Genomic DNA, 19311 nt, shown 5'->3' with positions numbered 1-19311 from the left:
TATAAACTCCCACTGTTTTAACTTCAATTATAAGACATTGGTTTCATTCTGGTAAAGGAACTGATGAATTCTATGCTTGATTAACCCCCTTTCAAGAAGCTTCAAACATATTTCATGACAAATTTAAACTTCTAGTTCCCTGTTTTTCTAGTATTACTTTATTCAGCCTGCAACTCCATAGGCCAATGCTGATTCTAAATAAGTCTGATGAACTCTAAATGACTTCTACGTATATAAATAGAACATAACAAGCTATTAAATCTTTCTTACAACAAACTGTGCTATGCCAAAATAGTTGCTCTGGATTTTTGAGCAGCAATTGAAAGATCTGTGTTGATAACCTACCAGCAACCTGGTAAAATAATTATGGTTGCAATATATTTTTTTCAAATTAATCTTTCCTTAAATAATACATTTAATTTTATTCCTCTTTTTTCCTTCTATATTCCACTCAGGTAAAAAGAGCAAAAGAATAAATTAGTACCCTAAAACTTTCACTAGCCTATATTATGTCACTAGTTTAGGATTTCAATACAGCAGTACCTTACTATAGATAGATATGCACGTAGAAATCTAAAAAGAAATGGTAAGGCTTAGTATATAAAGAACAAAATAACTAAAAAGTATACAACCTTTGAAGAACTAAGGTGTTGTAAAAAGAAACTAAATATTTTTAATATCTAGAGAAAAGGTCATAATTAGGAAAGAAAATAGTGCATCTGCAATTTACAATAGTTATCATGTGTCTAGTGGTTAAAGCAGAGTACTGCGTGACTGGAGCCCAGTCCCCTCACCCCGCCACTCTGCATTTGGCTGGATGTGTCACCCTAGGAAAGTCTCTTCTTTACTGTTTTTTAGTTTTTGTATCTGAAAAATAGGAATAATGATCAAATCTTGATACTATATCATCTTTGTACATCATACAAATGATCTTGGTACTATAAAAGCACTTTTAGATCCTTGGATGAAAAACTTGAATAAGTGCAAAATATTACTTACCATTTTTATTGCTAGGCATTACATTCAGTTTGCCTTCATGTGTGATACATGATTTACTTATTATCAGAAATGAGCTGAAACAGGAATTTGAAATCCAAATCTCTTTGAATTTCAAGAGAGGTCGGGGCTAAGGTTTGGATTCAAAAACCCACCCTTACAGTTTTGATTTTGGGTTGGAGGTGTCCTATTTTCTGGTTCTGGTTCAGATGCAGTAGACTGCATTCACAAAAACAGTTCACAAAAACAGTCATTTGAGAGATTTCAGCTCAAGATGACAAAAATCTCACAAAATTTCACTTGTCTACTGCAATGTCTGTCATTTTGACCTGAAAACTTCTAAAACAGAATACTTGCCCTCGTTTAGCATTTAATCTGAATTCAGCTAAGCCTCATGCAGTTCTGGATCTGATAATCATCTTTTTAGACTAGCTCCAATTATTGTTCCTAATAAAACATTTAGTTCAGATATTACCATGTGTCAAATTTTGAATATTATTTGCGGGCAGAGGCAAATACGTGATTCATGTGGTTTTGTCTTATTGAACAGTATGCTACAAATGAATGTTGAAGGTGTATAGTGTTCAATAGGGCTATAGTTATCCAAATAATGAATTAAACAAGATAGATATAAGAAAAATGGCTGCAGATGCATGGTAGTAGAAAAAGTTTACAGCCTAAAACCCTAACTGTAAACATTATTTGAGCATTTTAAGAGTAAAGATATTTTACCAGTGATTTCTCTATCAAGTTCTAAGTATCTTCAAAAATTGTCTGTTCAAACACAGCATTACTGAGCTGCTGCACTGTTTTACTGTTGGATGCAAATTATTATGAGATTACTACGGTATATAAAGCATTTTGATGTGAATTGTAAACATGAATCTGTGCCTTCAGTAGAATGAATTAAATAATTAAAGTTATGGGGCTAGATTGCCTCTTCAGCCCACTGAGGTGCAAACTGTCTGCTCAGCAGAAACTCCTGAAGGCATTGTGGCTAAGGCAAGGAAAATGTGTCAGGAGTGCTTGGAGTGCACATAATAGCAGGATTTGCTACACACATTAGCAGGGTACAGCATGCATTCCCCTACAACAGCCGAGCTCTTCTAGTTAGGAAAGAGCTGCCAGCAACCTTCAAATAAGCAGTCATTTGTCCTTTACTCAAGAAACTATCTTGGGACATTGATAATCTTGCCAATTATTGTCTTGAACTTTTCTTTTGCGGAGAGGAGGTTGTTACCAAACAATTTGGTCTGAAATTTTAAGATGTCTTTGACCACTTTCAGTCTGGTTTTCAGCTTGAGTACGGTAAAAAGTGTATTGGTCTCATTGGGTCATTCTCTTCTGCTTGAGATGGACAATGATCAGGCATCAGTGCTGGAACTAGGAGTGCTCCGGCACCCCCTGGCTTGAAGTGGATTCCATCATATACAGGGTTTACAGTTTGGTTCAATGGCTCTCAGCTCCCCCACTATACAAATTGTTCAAGCACCCCTGTGATCAGGTGTCCATGAAGATTCTTTTAAATCTATCAGAAGCTTTTGATAAATTGACAATGAGTTTTCTTCACTTGCTTGTGGACCAACTCCTATTCTGAATTTAACATCTCAATCTTACCACCATTTAATAAAATTCAATAAATGATTATTTCTAAATGTAGAATTTACATTATGTTGTGAAATGATGTCATCTAAACCTATATCTTTAAAGATCAATCCTGACAATATTAGAGAGAGGGGATCATGAGGACATGTTCTTTTGAAACTGTCTTCTATTCATCTTTCCTCAGTAATACCCAGATTATTTTCAGATGATCCAATATACAGAGTATTCAGGTTAAAAAAAAAATAGCGAATGTTCCCTTCTCTCTTTCTAAGGTCACAAACAGGTAATTTTATGTTACTTGGCATCACAGAATCCCCTCATAATGGGTTTTCTAGGGCATTAAAATCCATACAAATCTTCTCGTATGTCCAGGTTTTTTTAACCTTTATGGTCTTCATTAACACTATGATTATTTGACAAAAAACAATAAACCCATATATATTTAATACAATACACTGTACTCAGAATAATGCATGCACCTTATAAAAACCCTTTAATACATATTTTTAATTTAAATGGTGAAGCATGAAAGATTTAGGATCTGAAGAATGTTTTAAAAATGCAGTGATTTAATTAATGCCGAGTTTCTGCATGCATGCATGAACAATTTGACCTGGGTTTGAACACAATATTTTAATAATGCAGCTGCCATATTCATTGGTCTCTACATTTCCTGGAAGCTAATCTGCTAAACAATTTACAGTATTAATCTGCTGTGTTTCCGTTCTCTGAGTGCTGATTTGGTAATGCTCTACAGTTGCATGACATTTCATTAAATCTCTACTCTTTTTTTTTAAATGTTGAAAACACCTACAAATCCTCCAAAGTTAAGTGAATAAAAAAAGTGTCTTTATAGATAACGTTTTCAGCTGAAAGCAGACTAATGTCTGAGTTGCAGTTGATTATAATGAAGCTCCAGTCCCATTTGATTTGTACTATAATCTCTAAAACATTATACAGTACAGCCCATGCAGTTTTAAAAGGGCAGGCATCACAGTTTGATGATTTTTCTTTTCCAAGAGACTGACCTGATCACAGCATAGTCAAAAGAAAGGAACTGTATATTTCAGCATATCAGTAATAGAATCTTTATAATGAATCATATACAAAAATTAGATGAACTATTATACTGAGATTAAATAAATTAACATTGCACAGAATTACCTATTAGATATAAGTAATCCAAGACACACACTCTTATTTGTACTGACATAATGGCCTATTCTACATTTAGTATTATTTCCATATAATCAAAGATAATCATGACTTGAATTTTTGGGCCTGACCCATCCTGTTCTGGAGAAGTTTTATGGAGGATGCCCATTTACTTTAAAAGGAGTTTGCGAATAGATTTGCAGGCTTAGACCCTAAAAGTGTAATTATTTTTTCTCAGGAGTTTAGATTTGTTTCACAAAAGAGTAAATTTGAGAGTATATAGATATAAAACCAAATTCAGGATTTGATCCTTCAAACATTTACACACACGAGCAATTTGGTAATTTCACTCATGAGAGTAATCCAAGCCAATGGAGTCATGAACAAAGTTATTCATATGTGTAAGTAATACAGGACTGGCCCTCGCGGGGTGTAAAACACTAAAATAACTTTGGATAAACATTCATATTCAGAAAAGAGAAATTAACTAAGAAATTCTATAATTGTGAATGAGAGCAGCAATATAGTGAATATTTCATCATATATTGTGAGAATGTTCAGTAGTGGAAGATAGGATTAACATATTACTTTAAAACATTCCATTCCTTTCTGCATCTGTTTACTGATAATAAAAGAAACAGCTGTTCTAAACATAACATACTAACAGGTGTAAACTGTTCATTTGAGATTTTAAACAGGAATTATATTCCATTTCTCCTTTAGCTATTTTGAAATTATATTCTAAATACTACTCCCATTATTTTAAACCATTAATTTATATTTGCTTAACTTCTGGTCATTGATAAAAAAAAATACACACGGAGTTAGCTTACTTCTAGTTTTGCGCAAAAGAGTCTGTTCTTATACAGTACACATCCTGAACTAATTATGCCAGATGTTTTCCATAAAATGTTTGGTCACACAATTAAGCAGCTTTGCTTTAGCAAATGTTCTATATCAAATTTACTGCAGAAAAGCATCATAATTATGAAGTAACACTGTATCAAATTCACAGCACTAATATCTCACCATGTTTAGTTAAGCTATAAATGAGAATGGAGCTTGAAATTGTGTATTTACCTTAAGTAAGTCCTCCAAATCATCTGCAACCATGGTGTGCTTAATTCCAATCCATTAACAAAAGATTTAATATTTCCATATTTGAACTCCCAATAATTTTAGATACGATACACATAGCACTTAAACATAACAAAAAGCCACATCTGATAGCTTTCCTTCTACAAAACTGTATGCACTGCAACTTTGTTACAACCCAGTCAGTAACCCCATCTTATCAATGCTTGAATATAAATCAAACAAACCAGACTGAAATCCTTAGTATTTGTATATTAAGTATTGCTATATGCTTGGACATTTATTTCAGAATAAGCTGCACTTTATAAGCTGCACTTATAAAAAAAATGCATCAACTATCAAGGGTCAGCTTTGCAACCCTGCCTCATATCAGTGAGCACTTACACAAGTAGTAGCAACATGTGTACTTTGAAGCCAAGGGTGAAATGAAACTACTCTTGTAAGTGGTCACACTAAGGTGAGGCTGCTTATGTAAATCCTCACCAATATGCAAAAAAAGATGTACAATCAAGTGCTAAATAGTTAAACCCCTTTAATAATACAACTAAAACCCCAGTTCTACAAATACCTATCACATAGGGCTTACTGCTACCAGTGATTTGGCATTGCTCATCGAAATAAGCAAGACACCTGTTTATGTTTACTGTACAGTACTGCTCTGGAAATGTTTCTCCCTTTGTTCTCCACATTTAAAAAAGGAACAACCCCAAAGTAGTCTGAAGTATTCCACTCACTTCTTCTTTTCCTAAAATAACATTTCTCAAATTAACTTTCAAAAGTTTCCTTTCACAAACATGCTAATTATATAAATCAGTAAACATTACCTTGACAGCTTCACATTTACACACACAGGGACAAGAACGACCTCTCTCTTCTTTCTCTCAATAAGATCCTTCTGTAGTTAAAAAGAATTTTTTTTAGTATTTTTGTATAAAAATACTTTCTAAACTTGAGCTAGGCAGATACTTGATCTGGAACTACTTCATAGGAGTTGCCATACTTGCCCAGATAGTGGTACATCTAGTCCAGCAATGGCTGGTACCAGACACTTCAGAACGTTCAAGGTTGCTTGAAAGTAAAAACTGTTTTCTAAATGATCATGCTGTTGACCAATCTGGGCATATTTTGGGAAAAATCGCTGGAAGTATCATCAGTGATACCACATTCATGTGACTGAAGATGAGAAAAGAAAGATTAGTTAGGATGAAAGATACTTTGGCTCACCCAATGCCAAACTCAGATTATATGCTGTGCATTTATCCATTCTAAATATAAATAAATAAAACAGCCAGCAGAGGGCAATGCAAATACCAGCAGTCTAGCCTTAAATGTCCAGCACTCTACAGATGTGATGGAAATTACTCTGTGGATGATGGTGAATAATGCATACCAGCTTAACAACTCTACAAAAGACAGTGCACTTGCAATCTACAATATCCATTTCAATCATTATCTCATTGCACCGACAATGTTAAGAACTCTGAAAGAAGAGCTGAGTAATATTTGTTGCCTAAGTATAACACGATACTAGTATCGGAAAGTAAATTAGTACAGCGAAATGGTTTAAAACAGTGGTTCTCAGTCAGGGGTACGTGGACCCCTGAGGTGCGCAGAGGTCTTCCCGGTCTTTTACACCAGGCTACATAAAAAGCACTAATGAAGTCAGTACAAACTAAAATTTCATACAGACAATTACTTATTTATACTGCTCTATATACTATACACTGAAATGCAAGTACAATATTTATATTCCAATTGATTTATTTTATAATTATTTGGTAAAAATGAGAAACCAAACAATTTTTCAGTAATAGTGTGCTGTGACACTTTTGTATTTTTAGGTCTGATTTTGTAAGCAAGTAGTTTTTAAGTGAGGTGAAACATGGGGGTATGCAACACAAATCAGACTCCTGAAAAGGGTACAGTAGTCTAGAAAGGTTGAGAGCCACTGGTTTAAAATATTAGTAATCATTTTATAAATAAGCATCAATACTGTACAAAAATTAAAATGTCTGCATTAATAGAATCTGTTCATAGAAGAATCTCTTAAAGGAAGTAGTGGAAGACATGTGACTTGGGACAATTAGAAACAGATTGTAAGGGAACCACAAAATGTAGCGTAAAGAACTATATTGTACTGGTCAACACATGTACTAGAAGACCTAATAGTTTTTTCTCTCCATTTTTATGATTCATATGTTAATACCATACATAGTGAACATTATTGGTCTCCTAGAACTCAATAGCTACTAAGCACCCCTGAGGGAAGTCCCCATTCTTCAGCCATCTGAAAGCACCAGCTAGTGAAAGAGCCTACAATTATTGCAGGATAGCAGTCCCTGACACAATACATTAATGAAAAGGGAATAAAATAATTCCCAAATCCTTGGCCAACATCTGCATGCCAGATTCTTCTTGTTCATCTTGGAGCCCTGAGAATGACATTAATCTTGATTTATGTGACTTTTTCCACAACTTTGTGAGGAATGGGACAAACAAAAGGTATAGGTTTGATTAAAGTACCAGGGAATAGGTAGAACATCCATTACAACTCTTCCTTATGTACACCTATTGGAGAAAGGAGTCAAATTCCCATACTCCCTTCTGAAGAGCAAGTCTCTTTTTGGCCAGCTTCACTTGTGAACTAGAAAGTGAAATAAGGTGTTTATGCAAAAGCCACTCGCCTGAGTGGAACTACCAATACCTCAGTCAGTCTTCTACATAGAAAACCTGCCTTCAAATACCCTACAGTGTATTTTTACTTTGCTCAGATTAAAGAACACTAGTCTTCATACCACAGCGATTCACTCCGTATCGGTCATAGGGCACTCTACTCACTGCTGGGTGGTGCCCCCTTTGGGCGATTCTGGGGATTATCTCTGCTCAGTTCAGCACCCCCTTCCATCTCTTCCACCATCTGCAGCTCTCCTCTCTCTCTCAGAGTCACAGCATGGCTGCTTCACGACTCAGCCTTCTGACCAGGCCACATTGTGATTCTCCCTCGGGGGGCAGAGGGGGTGGGGGAAGAGACAACAATCCTTCGAAGTCTTTCTGCTGAAGCAGCATCAGGGACGCCTCATGCCTGCTGCCCTGACCCTGTTACTCCTGCAGTGACTAGGCAATCTTCTAGTTCACTGCCCCAAGTAGTACCACAATGCAGTGGTTGGTAGAGGAACCCAGGCCCACCTTCTACTCTGGGTTCCAGTCCAAGGCAATGCTTCTATATCGTGATGCCAACTTTTTCCAACCGAACGCTAAAAATTTCCCAAATCTGGTGAAAAATTCCCAGATAAAGTTTTTTACAGTGCTTCTATATTCTGGGAAATTTCCCCAAACCTGGGAATTTGTGAGTAAAATGTTTCAGCTTGGGAAATTGGGAATTTTCATTCAAAACATTTTACTCACAAATTCCCAGATTTTGGGAATTTCCCCAGGATATAGAAACACTGGTCCAAGGCCCTGTAGCAAGCAATTAAAGTCTGTGGCTGCACTCACCTTACTGCTCTAGCCCCTGGATTATTTCCTACCATATTTCTCCAGTCTGCTTAGTCAGACCTCTCTTAGGCCTATTAGGTCTCAGGGGTTCCTATCCCTCCTTCCTTCTGCCTTACTCCAGGAAATACAACTAAGGCTTCCCCCTACCCTAGCACCAGTTTCCTGGCTTTATAGAAGTTCCTATGTTCCATCACAGGTGAGCTTCTTTCTAATTAAGCTTCTCCACACAGACTAAATCGCTTTCATTTGCTGCTTAGTTGGCTGATTGGACCCACCTGGCCTAATTCAGCTCTGCCAGGGTCACTGTGGGGAATGCACTCCATCACACCATCTTTCCTGTGCTTCTTCAGGTAGATGACAAGTTAAATGTTGTGTAAATAAACCATTACAATAAAATAGCAAGCACTTTCCCAGAGACCCATAAAAGCCCTCCTTTTTAGGATGCTTGTATCAAGAGCTGCATCTGTGGACAATTGCTTTTGTTGTACAATTATGGAGGCGAACTGGGTTATCCAAATAAGGAAGCTTGTTGTATCTTTGATTATTGTTATATATTAAGACTTTCAGAAATGTACCCCTGATATTTTTCTTTGCAGCCTCCCTTAATAGTAAGGATGCCTTCAGAGGGAAAGTAGTGAGCAAAACCTGTTTATGACCTAATGTTTCTTGTTTTTTAAGAAACTCTGCTTTGAGGACATGCAAAGAACCAGCCAGATACCCAACAAGCCTTGCAGGATTATGGAGGGGAAAACTAATATAGTGCTCTCCATTCTAAAGTTATTTTTTATTGTTTGTAATGTGGTACTGCCTGAATGGATCCAATCAGAATCAAGGCCTTGTTGTGCCAGACACTGTACAAGCAGATTTTATATATTAAAAAACAAAACAAACCACCAGTCACTGCCCTAAAGAGCTTACAATCAAAGATAAAAAAAACGCTGATCATTATGGTATCTGTGACACAACACATTATTTTGTTTTAAATATAAGAATAATACATGGCTAAATGGTGACTTTTAGATGGCAGCCACCACACACGATTGAGACTAGCTGACAAGACATATAGCTGACAATATATAATACTCCCTAAGAGGCTGTCTGTTGAGGAAATTTGAGTGACATATCACTCTACAAAGGTATGAGTGACTTCCTAGTAAAAGTGATCACCAATAGACCCACCTTTGGTTTGTGCCTCATGTCATTATTGCAGTTTCTGAGAGGGAACCAGTATGTTGTACTTTAGACTTTTGTGTAGCAAAACCTGAGATTGGGAGAATTCTAGTGTTTAGAAGAAAGGGCCTTTAAAAGTAGGGTAAATCATCTGGGCCTTTTTAGCCTTTACCTCAGGAAAAGCAAACAAAACTACTTTCCCAACTCAGTAGCATTGAAAGTCAAATGGAAATTATCTAAAGTACTTGTATGGCTCCCATCATTAGCATCACAGTGCCTCACAATCTTTAATATATTTATCTTCATAATAGCTCTGTGAGGTACTATTGTATAGCTGCCAAGCATTGTCCTGCAGGGCAATGCTTTTATAGTGTATGGATTATATTCTCCTAACTACTGTCTACATTTAAATGTCTTAATGATTTGTTAGACATAAGCATATACGCACAAATGTAATGGTATCTATGTATGTTTGTTGTAAGGATGTGATAAATCTTTGAATGGGATTCAAATCATGCATTAATCCATTCAAATCATAAATATCTGAATTCCTCAAACCTTAATCCACAAAACTATGTGCCAATCCTTATTCTGTATATATTATAAAAATACAAGTATCTTTAACTGTAATTTGTATTGTTTTATATCTTGAAAAGGAAACAACATAACAGTTCAGTAATCAGAGTACTGCATGTTATATAGGTTACAATAAGTAGCGGAATAAAGTTGGTAAATATATTTGTTTAAACTGTATCCAAACTCCCGAAATCTGTAGCCTGGTTCAAATGGCAGGGAGAAGTCTCTCTTTCCCAGCTTGCATCTGGTTTTCTTGTTCCTTCCCTTATCCCTGGGGACTGCTATTCATAGCCTAGCAGTCTGTACTCAGGGAAGAGTACAAACAAATCAAACATAGCTATATTTTTCTCTTTCCTGTGCATAGAAACACCTGGGTTCTCCACCCATCTGCCATTTACAATGAGGTCTGCTAACTCTCTCCTGAGTCCCCATATTCCCACCTCATCTTCATTCTAAAGGGTCAAGTCTCCTGGGTCCAGTGATATTTATGTTCAAAGTATTTGCATATATTTTCTAAATAACGTTCTTGTCTTACTCCTGGGCCTCTATCACTCAGATAAAGTTTACTTTTCTACATTCTCTCTCTAACTTCTCCCACTTTCACCACACCTCTACCTTGGGATTCCCCCCACCCTTCATGCCTCATCCCCCTGGCAACTCCACGCTGTTTTCCCTCTCCTAGGTCTGTCCCTCTTCTTCCCATGCAACCCATCACCTTCCCTTGCCTTAGCTCTCTGTTCCTCTCTCCTGGGTCCTCTCCCCACCTCTTGTGGCTTAAATCTCTCACATTTAGCCCCTCCTCTTCCCCTGGGAAGCCTCCCTTTTTAGGCATCTCCAGACCCACTTCCCAGGGTCTTTCCACTCTTACTTCTCCCCCAGGCTTTCTGCCCCACAACCTGCACTCATGGCTCTCCAGCTTCACCCAGCATCTTCAGTGCACCAGCACCTTTACCTTCCAACAGCCCCTCAGCTCTACACCAGCCACTCAGCTCTGCCCACCCCCGGCAGCCATTTATCCCCTGCCAGCATAGCTCCTGTCTGTGCCCCTCGGCAGTTGCCTCACACACCTGGGTCAGGGGAGTGATGTTCTTCTGAGTGCTTCGCCCCCATGGGCCTCTGAAACAAATGGAGCTGAGAAGCAGGCAGCACTAAGCGCTCTGGCAGCAGCCTCTCATAGCACTCCCGCTCCCCCGCACAGCAAGGGCTGGGTATCCGGAGGAGAGCCCGTGTTGGGTGTCAGGCAGAACAGGATGATGACAAGTGTCCTGATAGCTCTGCCTGGGGAGCACAGTGGGGCTGGGCCAGGAGAGGGCAGAGCTAGGGCAACAGAGGCAGGACTGACCTGACCTTAGGCCAGTCAGAAAGGGAATCACCCCACTGGCCACCTCATTAGATTTAAAATGAAAAAGGTAACAGCTGGAGACCCAGGTGACTGGCCTCTTAAAAAAGCCTTGGGGTAGGGTGGGGAGAGACAGGGAAAAGAAACACCTGTAGCAGGCTCTACTCCTACTGACAGGCCTCACAGCTGCAGGGCCCTCAAAGGCCAGGAACCATCCAGGAAATTCTCTTACCCCCTGCATCCATCCCAACGCCTCGTGAGTGAGAGCCCCTGAGCCGAGGTGGGGGTGGGGTGTGACGCATCCAAGAGCAGCAGCCACCTGTCAGCAGCAGGGGGCAGGTTCTGTGGCCGTTGGTGGAGGGTTAGTGAGGACGCAGCAGTTTGAGGAGCTGAAGGGAGGAAGGTGGGTTGAGAGTGATGTGTGGGGAGCCGTAACCGCTGGCCTTGTATTTGGACACCAAAGCCCCCATCTTCTGCAGTTCTTTACTGATGGACCTCTCTCATTGTTAATGGTGACAGCTGCTTTAATAAGGCAGCCCCTTCTCCCATCCCTCCGCTTTGACTCCTCACACTCTTCCACAACAGCTTCTCCACTTGAACCCCTTTACACTCGCTCCCATTCCCGTACCTCCACTGCTACTTCCTGATGTTGGCCATGCACAGGTGTTAGACAACAGGCAGCGTGTCTATGTATGTGGGAAAGTGATGGGGCAGCAGAGGAACCAGCTAACAGCTCCTACCCCTTTGCAGTTGCTAAAACCTCACATACCTGGTATTAGCCAATGGAAAGGGAAGATGTGATTACCTAATCATCTCTCTCCCTGTTTCATCCCTTTACCCTACCCAAGTACTCTTCAATTGATGAAGCAACACTTGTTCACATTTACCCCTGAAGCCTCCATGCCTGGGTTTCCTTCTCTTTAAATGGGAATGTCTAACTTGCAGCTCAACACAATAACAAATACATCTCTTAGCCCCCCTCAGATTCACTATCTAGGTGCACCACCTGGAGACAATTGTGGTCCAGCTGCTCCCATTTAGATGGAATACTGCACACTGGCACCTCGACTACATAGGCCACACTTTCGTAGTTAAAATGGGCCAGGCTAGATCTGCTCTATTCTATGCTAATTCAGAACCAAGCTCAGGCTCCTGCCAAATTGATGTCAAAGACTTCAGATGGGAAAAGTCTGGGAATCTTGACTTTAAATTATTGACAGCAGCAATGTGAGGGTATGTGAAACTTTATACAAGGGAAATATTTAATCCCACCTCCTGCCGAGATTCTCTGTCTCTGTGAGGCATTTACTCCTTTGGTGGTTGTCATTTGCACATACTGAAGTCCAATGTTATATGTTTAGGTTGAAATCTGTACACATATGGCATGAACTATCAGCATAAGATGCTGAAGGAGTATGGTTTACTACTCAAAGGAAAAATGATGGCCCACACTCCAAATACAGTGCAACTTAGATCCCGAACAGTACAGAGAAATTTGAAGAAGAAAATTTGGAGTCAAATTTGCAAGTATAGGTGCGTTTGCATTGTGGAGTCATAATGCAAAAGTATACTTATGTATACTTTAGTTTCAGCCTCTGTTTGAAAATCTGACCGTTGGTGAGAATAATGTATAATGATAAATAAGCTAAGAGAAATTTACAGTAAATTTTTCTCCCTCATCTTAATCAGACAAATTCATGCAACTCCACTGAAGTCAGTGGAGATCAGGTCTGAAGCTGGCCCATTATGTTTCTTTTATATTCCTTTATTGTTTAAAGACTCAAGGTGGACAAGGTAATATCTTTTATTAGACCAGGTTCTATTGGTAAAAGATACAAGCTTTCGAGCTTCACAGAACTCTTCTTCAGACCAGGGAAAGATAATCAGAGTGTCTATTACTTAGATCAGATTCAGAGGAATGTAGAAAGCAGCGTAAGTTAACCCTCGGTAAGAGGTATACGACTAAGTAAGTAAGACTAAAGGGGTCTAGAGGTTGTTAGGCACACGTTTTACATGCAAAACTATGTAACATGCACTGAAAAAACACCATGATAGTTGCAAACATTTATTAACTAAATTCTTAATGGGAAAAAAATAGCAAGGAGTTGTAGCAAATAAGTTTCTGTACATTATTCATAGTTTATTTTCAGTTTACAAATAGCAGCTGAACTTTAAAAAACAAAAGACATTGAACTTAAGACAGTGAAAAGTTGCTGTAAAAAAACTTTGTAGAAAACAGGCTGACAATACAGAGTACAGGTCATAATTAAGGAGAAGAAATACAAACCCAAACAAAATGTTCTACTTTACTGAATAACTTCCTTGGATTTGTGCTTGTTACTTAAATTCTGGAATATCTGTTAAGTGATGAAAAAATGGACGACCATGAACACAGCCTTTATTTTCATTTCCAAGCTGTTGCTTCATCCTGTAAATTGTGTCCTCTACATCCTCTTTTGACATATACAAAGGTAGCTGCCGAGACATACGCACTGCTTCTCCCTGTGGAGAGGAAACCCCCCCCATAAATTTTATAGTGCTACCTTGTATCAGATTAACTTTTAAAAGATAAGACTATTATCCCTGAATTTATGCAACTAAAACTTGCATAATTCGATTTTGTGACTAGCAATAAAGGAAAAGTTCTTTACCAAATTCTTTTTACTAATTATTATTTTATCTACCTCTATTGTATCTCTACTCTCTCAACTTTCTCTTTGCATGAATTGTAGAAATTTTATTTATTTTTTGTATGAAAGCTGTGCACTTTCAGATTGTTTGAAAACTGTGTGCATCTCACTATGATTTATGTGAACTTTAGATGTAGGTCTACTTTCCCTACGCTGATCCCTTAAATCATTTCATAATTACCAGATTAGTTATGGTAGCGCTATGACACTGGCAGACCCGGTGCCAGCTCATGCCAAGGCCCCTAGGCCTCACTGAACAATGATAAATGTAGAGCTGGAAATCGGTCTGGCTCACCTGTGTGTTACTATTGTTAAAATAGGTGTTAGATTTATAGAGAAGTGTTTATTGTTGGACTTTATGAAATTCTTCTGAGTTGCTGCATACATTAATTTCATTATAATATCTGTATCTTGTGTTATAAGGTAATATTTAAGTGTTTGCTTTGTAACTATAAAAGTGTATGCTATGAAATTGGAAACCCCCACATTCAGGAGAGAAGCATTACCAAGTGTGAAAAACTAGTTTACCATAAGTAGTGTCATCTCCTGCCCAACAAAAGAAGGCCCATAGACACCAGACAAACCATTGTGGAACATCAGCAGACAAAAGACTTTGTTGATTGCTCCCCCCCCACACACACACACCCTTGAAGAGGGGACATGCACAAACCTCCCTTCTATCATAGTTAGAACTTTGGGGGGGGAGGGAATAAAAATCCCTTACCAGAAGAATCTGTATCACTATGCTGTTTGGCATTTGGAGAGGGCAATATTTCTAAGTATAAGCAAGGAATCCCCAAGCTGCTTAGCTTGGGTTAATCCTAAAGGACATATAGAGCTTGCGCACTACAGCAGCTTCTATTACTTTTTGAAACCTAAGACGGTAACTCATTTGTGTGTGTATGTTCACCTGCTTTAACCTTGTAAATAGCTCTAATTTATTTTTTCTAGTTAATAAACCAATAGTTAGTTTATTACAAGATTGGCTGCAAGCGTTGTCTTTGGTGAGAGATCTAAGGTACAATTGACCTGGGGTATGTAACTGGTCATTTGGGACTGGGAGTAACCTAAAAATGTTGTGATTTTTGGTGTAAGGCACTATCTGTCTATTGTCTGGGTGCCCAAGGGGACTGTCTGTGACTCCATATTAAGGCTGTTATAGTGCTTCAGGAGTCCACACTTGATACTTGGTTGGCAAAGTCTAATTATAGAACACACAACCAGTTTGGGGTTTGTGCCCTGGTTTGTAACAATCTGCCCTGAGGTTGGCACCCACGTTTGAGCCACTCCAGACAGCTTGACAGGAGTTAAGAATTTGTGGCTGTGATACATAAAAAGGAACCAACCACTTTCTGGAAACTGTAAACAATTTTATGATGGGACTGCGCTGTAACCTGGAGAACTGCCTCTTTATAGTGTTTTCTATATAATGTCTTATCAGGTCACAGTTCATTTATTCAAACTGCATTTCTTCTTTGAAAACTGCCAACATAAAAAGAGTACCTTCTTACTGAAATATGCTTCCTGAGCATATTCAGAGTCATATCTGATGACTGAAGTGACCAACATGTTCTTACTCCTTTTAGCAATGCACAGCCAATTCAACTGAGAGACAGTATGGTGGATTTTATTGTTTCTTGTTCATCATCATGAGTCTCTCATCAGAATAGAACTGCATTTAATTAATGCCAAAAGCTAGAGAGACTTTAAAATGGCTTCAGCAGTTTATTTAAAAATAAGATGACCAATACCTGGAAGCAAACCTGCTATTTCTTACCTCCAAGTAGTTTATCACTTTGAGAGGTCTACACTCATATACTTCCTTTGCATTTTTGTTTATCACGGCATTCAGAATTTCTTTTAAATCTGATATACCATAGAATGGCAGACAATTAGCCATTCCTTCTATTTCCAGCTGGTTTTCTGTAGCTGAATATCCTGGAAATAAGAAAAGGAAATAATTAGTATTCCTGATATCAATAAATAACATTTACGTTACACGCTGTTTTGATTTATATCCCAGAATAAGCCCAATGAAAATAAAACTGATGTAAAAACGCTTAGTAAACTAGTCATTAGAATTCAATACAGTTAAGACAATTAATTTTGCCTTCCTTGGAATGAATAGCATGACCTCCTCCTGGGTTTCATATTAATCATGTGTCACAAGTGCCTTTTCACACCACATGTGCCACAGTTTACTTGAGTTCAAATCCTGGTTAGAACTGTTTAAATGCTTACACCACTTTACAGTATTTCCTCTTTGGGCAGGCATTTTAATCCCATAGCTTTTATTAAAACAAATTAAATTAAAGTTGAATATGTAATGATTTCAGCTTCTACAATTTGTTTTTATGAACAGTGTGTTGATGCTAGTTGCTATGCAAATGGTTTAAACATCCGTCCAACTCAAACTCAATTCTTTGGGACAGATCCAATTCCCGTGGAAATCAAAAGCAGTCTTTCCATTTAATTCCACTACCACAGAGATTGAAGAACCCAAGTCCTCACAAGTGAACCTTTCCACAGGGCCCTCCACATCCATCAAGGGGTTGCCACCACTGCAACTGGACACCTGAATAGGGACCTCCAGGGCAAAGACAATCTTATTAATGTAACCAACTACTCCCCAGCAAAAAAACTCAACTCCCTACACCATGGGAATCCAAACCTTTAAACAAATCCAGACATCCACCCTACTATCAAATTAATCCCACCCAAGCACCCTCCTTCCATCCAAACATAAACTTCTCTTTTCTTTAGGGCTCAACCTCTGCTCACCTCATTTTGCACTCAACAAATCCCCTAAAAATGGCACAAACCTTACTCTTGCTAGTATCTATCTCAGACTCACAAAGGAATAGCGTTCATGACAATCTCAATCCATTCCCCTGTGCCCACTGAGTTTGAGAAACAGGCATTGAATGGGGAAACGGGAAGAGCATTCATAATGAAAACCAATCCAATTCATTGTTTTACTCTAAGTTGTCCCATGTAACATAATTTTATGTAACAGACTGAGTTGGACTTGTTTCTGAAAGTCAGCAGAAGACGGAGACATAGGGTATGTCTATACTTTGAGCTGAAGGCATAATGTGCAACTCAAGGCGACATTCTCTGATCGAGCTAACGTGCTAAAACCACAGTATAGTTGGGAAGGCGCAAGCGGCAGGAGGGGCTAGCTGCCCCGAGTACATACATAGCATCCTGGACAGGTATGTACTCAGCATGGCTAGCCCCTCCCACCACAGCAGCTACACTCTATTTTTAGCACACTAGTTCGATTAGAGATAGAGTATGTCTCCTCAAGCTAGAAATGACAACGTCCAGCTCCAAGTGCAGACATAACATTAGACTGGTACAAACTAGAATAAGGGCTGGTCTACACTGAAAACTTACCTTGACATAGCTATGTCTCTCAGCGGTGTGAAAAATCCATACCCTGGAGACACTTAGCTATGCCAACCTAACCTCCAGTGTAGCCAGAGACAGGTTGACTGAAGAATTTTTCAGTTAACCCTGTGTAACGGGGTGCTGGGCTGGAACTCCTGAGCCAGCCCTCTGTCATGCCAGCTCCAATTAAGGGAGTTAGATTGGAGCTGCCTAGAGAAACCTGCACCTGATTGGCAAAGGGGAAACAGCTGCCAGTCTAATCAGCCTGGGGCTCCATAAAAGCCTCAGGGGCAGGAAGCCAAAGTGGGGGCAGAGAGAAAGGGGGGAAGCCAGAGAATGGAAGGAGAGGGGTAGCACTTCCCTCCTGGCTGCAGAGATTGAGAAGTCCTTAAGACTCAAACCCCCAAGCTGTAGATGGTGAGAAGGTGGTGGGATTGCATGCTGTAAATAAACTGCACCAGTGATTGTTGAGCCAGGACCAAGGGGGGCCCTACTACGCCCTGTTACACCTAGCTACCGCCTATTGGGGAGGTAGATTAAATATAATGAGGGGAGACCTCCTCCCATTGCTATAGTGTCTACACTGAAGCACCACAGTGGCGCAGCCTAAGTTAAAAGAACAGTGAAGAGGGGTCTTTAAGGCTCCTGATAAAGTCACAAGTTAATATAACAACAAATTGAAAGATTCTATACATGGGAGGAAATGTTTACAGCTGAAATCACAGAAATGTGTTTTAATTGGTTAATATTAATGGAATGAGGTTGCCATCCCTTTTTTGCACATTACACTGCTCTACAGCCAAAATGCTTCTGAAATAAATGTAGTCAAACTTTACTAATTCTGGGTCACTGAGAACAAAAATGATGCTTAAAATTGTTGATAGGCTCTAGTTTTCAAGATATGCTATTGGATCAGTATATACAACCCTTGACTTGGGAATGGCGGAGGATAAGTGAGTTATAAAGGGAAGGGATCTCAATTTAAACCAGAAATGACTAAAATACATCTTTGACTGGATCTATGAATAAATCTATGACTGGGTTTGGACAGTACTTGCTTTTTAGGCAAAACAATGAATGATGCAATCTGAAGCTGGTATTGCATCATACATGATATGAATTGCATCATGTTATTCCTAGAAGTCATGGATGATGCAATCATAACGAAGCTTACATCACTCTGCTGAACAAATTGCCCTATATCAGCTCTAGAAATCATACAGTGTCGTGCTCTCTTATTTGTCAGTGTTTGATTTTGCAAAGGGACACATTTCTGTTTAGCCAAAGTGAGCAGAGATGCCTCGTACTTGTGTGAACAGTGCAGATAACTTCTGCTATGTTTGTGGTGAAGTGACTTTTGCATCACAAAAGCGCAGTATAACCACTATGGTTAAGAAAGCCTATCACCTTTATTTTGGCTGCAAAATTGGAGATCAGGACACGAGGTGGGCCCCACACATATGTTGCAACACTTGTGCAACAAATCTTCACCAGTGGTTGAACAGGAAAAGGAAATCTATGCCTTTTGCAGTGCCAATGATTTGGAGAGAGCCAACAGATCATACCAGCAATTGTTACTTCTGCATGGTGCCTCCAGTTGGGAAAGGTGTGTCAAAGAAGAAAAAGTGGACTGTGCATTATCCAAACATTCCATCAGCTATACGCCCAGTACCCCACAGAGAAGGACTGCCGGTTCCTGATGCACCAGAATCATTCTCACTTGAGTCAGACGAGGAAGAGGAAGAGGATGAAACTTCTGGTCCTGAACCATCAATGTCACAGGACCCACATTTTCTC

The 19311-nt window shown here is 39.1% G+C and overlaps 1 protein-coding gene across 1 annotated transcript in view; it reads right to left on the bottom strand.

Annotated features, from left to right (window-relative positions):
• Positions 1-13768: 13768 nt before the first annotated feature.
• PMS1 (PMS1 homolog 1, mismatch repair system component) overlaps positions 13769-19311 on the bottom strand; it is a 91258-nt gene continuing 85715 nt past the window's right edge. The window contains exons 12-13 of the mRNA XM_065413260.1: positions 15899-16059; positions 13769-13933 (exon numbers count right to left, since the gene is read on the bottom strand). Coding sequence (XP_065269332.1) covers positions 13769-13933; positions 15899-16059 — 326 coding nt within the window. The remainder of the gene's footprint in view (positions 13934-15898; positions 16060-19311) is intronic.

Source organism: Emys orbicularis, chromosome 11 (assembly GCF_028017835.1).
Source record: "Emys orbicularis isolate rEmyOrb1 chromosome 11, rEmyOrb1.hap1, whole genome shotgun sequence".
In the NCBI taxonomy this organism is placed as follows: Eukaryota; Metazoa; Chordata; order Testudines; family Emydidae; genus Emys; species Emys orbicularis.
The sequence above is the reverse complement of the archived record's forward strand: the minus strand, read 5'-3'. Positions and strand labels throughout refer to the sequence as shown.